Source organism: Brassica rapa, chromosome A08 (assembly GCF_000309985.2).
Source record: "Brassica rapa cultivar Chiifu-401-42 chromosome A08, CAAS_Brap_v3.01, whole genome shotgun sequence".
NCBI lineage: Eukaryota > Viridiplantae > Streptophyta > Magnoliopsida > Brassicales > Brassicaceae > Brassica > Brassica rapa.
Window position 1 is genome coordinate 10333449 of NC_024802.2, and position 2429 is coordinate 10335877.

Genomic DNA, 2429 nt, shown 5'->3' on the forward strand with positions numbered 1-2429 from the left:
TTCTTAATTCTCTAGATCCTGAGAAAAATCTTGAAATTCCCAGAAGATGTTTGGGTTTGTGTGTGAATGTTTTTACTTGAGCCGAGATATCTCCGAGTTTGATTTGGAATCGTCCGAGCCAAAGCCCTTCTGGTTTCCTTCTCCTCTTCCTTGCTGGCCACATGGTAAAAGAACCTTTCTTTTCTGGAAATTGCGATTTTTCTCTTTAATTATGATACTGAAAACTGCAATTTTTAGCTCAGTTTTATTATATTTGAGTTTAGAAAGGAGATCAAACATTCTTATGTTGTTTGATCTGCTCATCACATCTATTGTCTTTCTCTCATTCCCCACAGATTTTATTTCCATCTAGATCCTCGCTGCCGATCAACCTCCATGTCCTGCGATCGCTTCATCTTCCGCAATACTCCGGGTACCAAAAATGTGCTCAACCTCTTTCTCGATCTCTGTGACTGGAGCCTTCTCGCGCTATTTCCACACCACCGATGTGCACCGCCAACGTTGTCATTACCTGTGTGATCGGAAAAAGATGGAAAAATCCTCATGGAGTCTCACCAAAAGAGATCCAACGGGAGTATCCACTCCTAGTTTCTTCCTTTGTCGGAGAAGGTGACGCCTGAAGAAACACTCGACGAAGCAGTCTTTGCAACGTTAAAGAAGAGTTTATATTAGTTTCTCCTTCCTATTCAGTAACCCTCTCTCTTCTCCATGGTAACAAAAGATAACAGGGATCGTAATGCTTGAGTGCAAGAAACTGATGTATCTCGCAACACCAAGCACTGTTATTTATAGTTCTAGATTGAGCGAAGAGTGGGTGCATTGAATGAAACCTTGTGGGTAGGTGAAGTGGATCATTGGTCTTTAAGGATTCAACTAATATCTTTTACTGGATGCATCGGCGGTTACGCATCCATGTCATCGAACTGGTTCGCATGAACATAAAAGGACACCACATGTGACTTGGGTTTCAATAACATAAATTTCATGGCCCAACTACGGATCTCCCTCTCTGCTGAAAGGTGCCATAAAAAATAGCTCACCTACATATAAGCCCAACAAAACATACATCCGATACGTTTAAGTTCTTGCTGATGTGTCACTCTCTCCTTGCACTATTTACTGATGTGGAATCCTATGTGGCAGCCTTAGGAGTGATCCAAACACTACTTTATATATAAAGATGTATGTATATCAGTATATAAGCTTTTAATTAGTCTTCTTATTATTAATGGTTAAGCATTAATTCTCCTTGCATTACATATGCTAGGTTTTTTGGTATTTTACCTTGACATTAATCCACGATTGAACATATTGATGTAGTAGATCGATTCAAGCATTAACAATACATATATATAGTCTAGATTAGTGGGAAATAATAAAGTTTCTATTAGAAAAGAGCCCTTAGGGGAAGGTAAGTGGGACGCATGAATAAAGGGGGTTTATATCACCCAACAATAAAAATCACCCAAATAAAATCAATGTGCTTCCCTATAAACATTCTTCTTGTCATTTTCCTCACAACCATCTTCTACTTTGGCCAACTTTTTATCTTTTGTTGCCGTAAAAAAGAAATTCAAATATGCAAATCTCCACTCACACATTATACATTCTCTTTTTACAATCCTTAGAATGCCCTTTTTGCCGTCTTCCCCTTGTCCTCTTCCTGCTGTACTCCTGATTCTCTTCCTTTCGGAATTTCGTCGAAATATTCAACAACCCTATATTTTTAATTATATTCTCATGCAGATTAAATAATAAGAATATATCGCCCCTTTTCTTCCATATATAACACAACATACGTAACATGACCCCAAACCCTATAGCAACACACTCTCCACGACTCATATTATACCGTGTACGTCATGAGTTCAGTAGCAAGAGACCGAAAGGAACAAATGGTAATCCAGTCTTCAATCGTGTTGCTTCAAGAAAGATTCAGACAACTTCAGAGAACGCGAGAGTTAAGAGCTGAGCGAGAGCTCCTTAACCCTAAACCTAACCACCAAGACAACAATATCTTACAATATTACACCCAACCCGCGAGTTTTGATTTCTTCCAGTTTCTACCTCTTAACTCTCAAACATCCTCGTCACAGCAGCTCCTCTCCCTCTCCTTATGCCCTATCTCCACCTCTGATTCCACTGAAAAGCCTAGCTTTTATCATCACTGGCCAAATAAAGACGACAAGAAGAAGGTGGTTGGGACTGATCGACACGACGATGTTGATACGTCTCTGCGTCTCTAAGTTCATAAAGTTTCTCCTCAGTCTTTTTGCTTTTTATTTATACAAATGTGTGTATAACCCTTTCTGGTCGGTATGCTCTTATAAGGAGTCTTGTATCTTTAGCGAAAAAAAGGCGTCTTGTAGGTGGTAATGATATGTATGTTCAAATGCAATCATATATAGTATTACATGTTTCAGAGCTAA

General features: G+C 39.1%; 1 protein-coding gene across 1 annotated transcript; it reads left to right on the top strand.

Annotated features, from left to right (window-relative positions):
- The first annotated feature begins 819 nt into the window (after window positions 1-819).
- LOC103849883 lies at window positions 820-2429 on the top strand. The gene has a single exon (XM_009126594.3). It carries the CDS (start codon window positions 1863-1865, stop codon window positions 2244-2246), a length of 384 nt encoding a protein of 127 aa, XP_009124842.1. The 5' UTR covers window positions 820-1862; the 3' UTR covers window positions 2247-2429.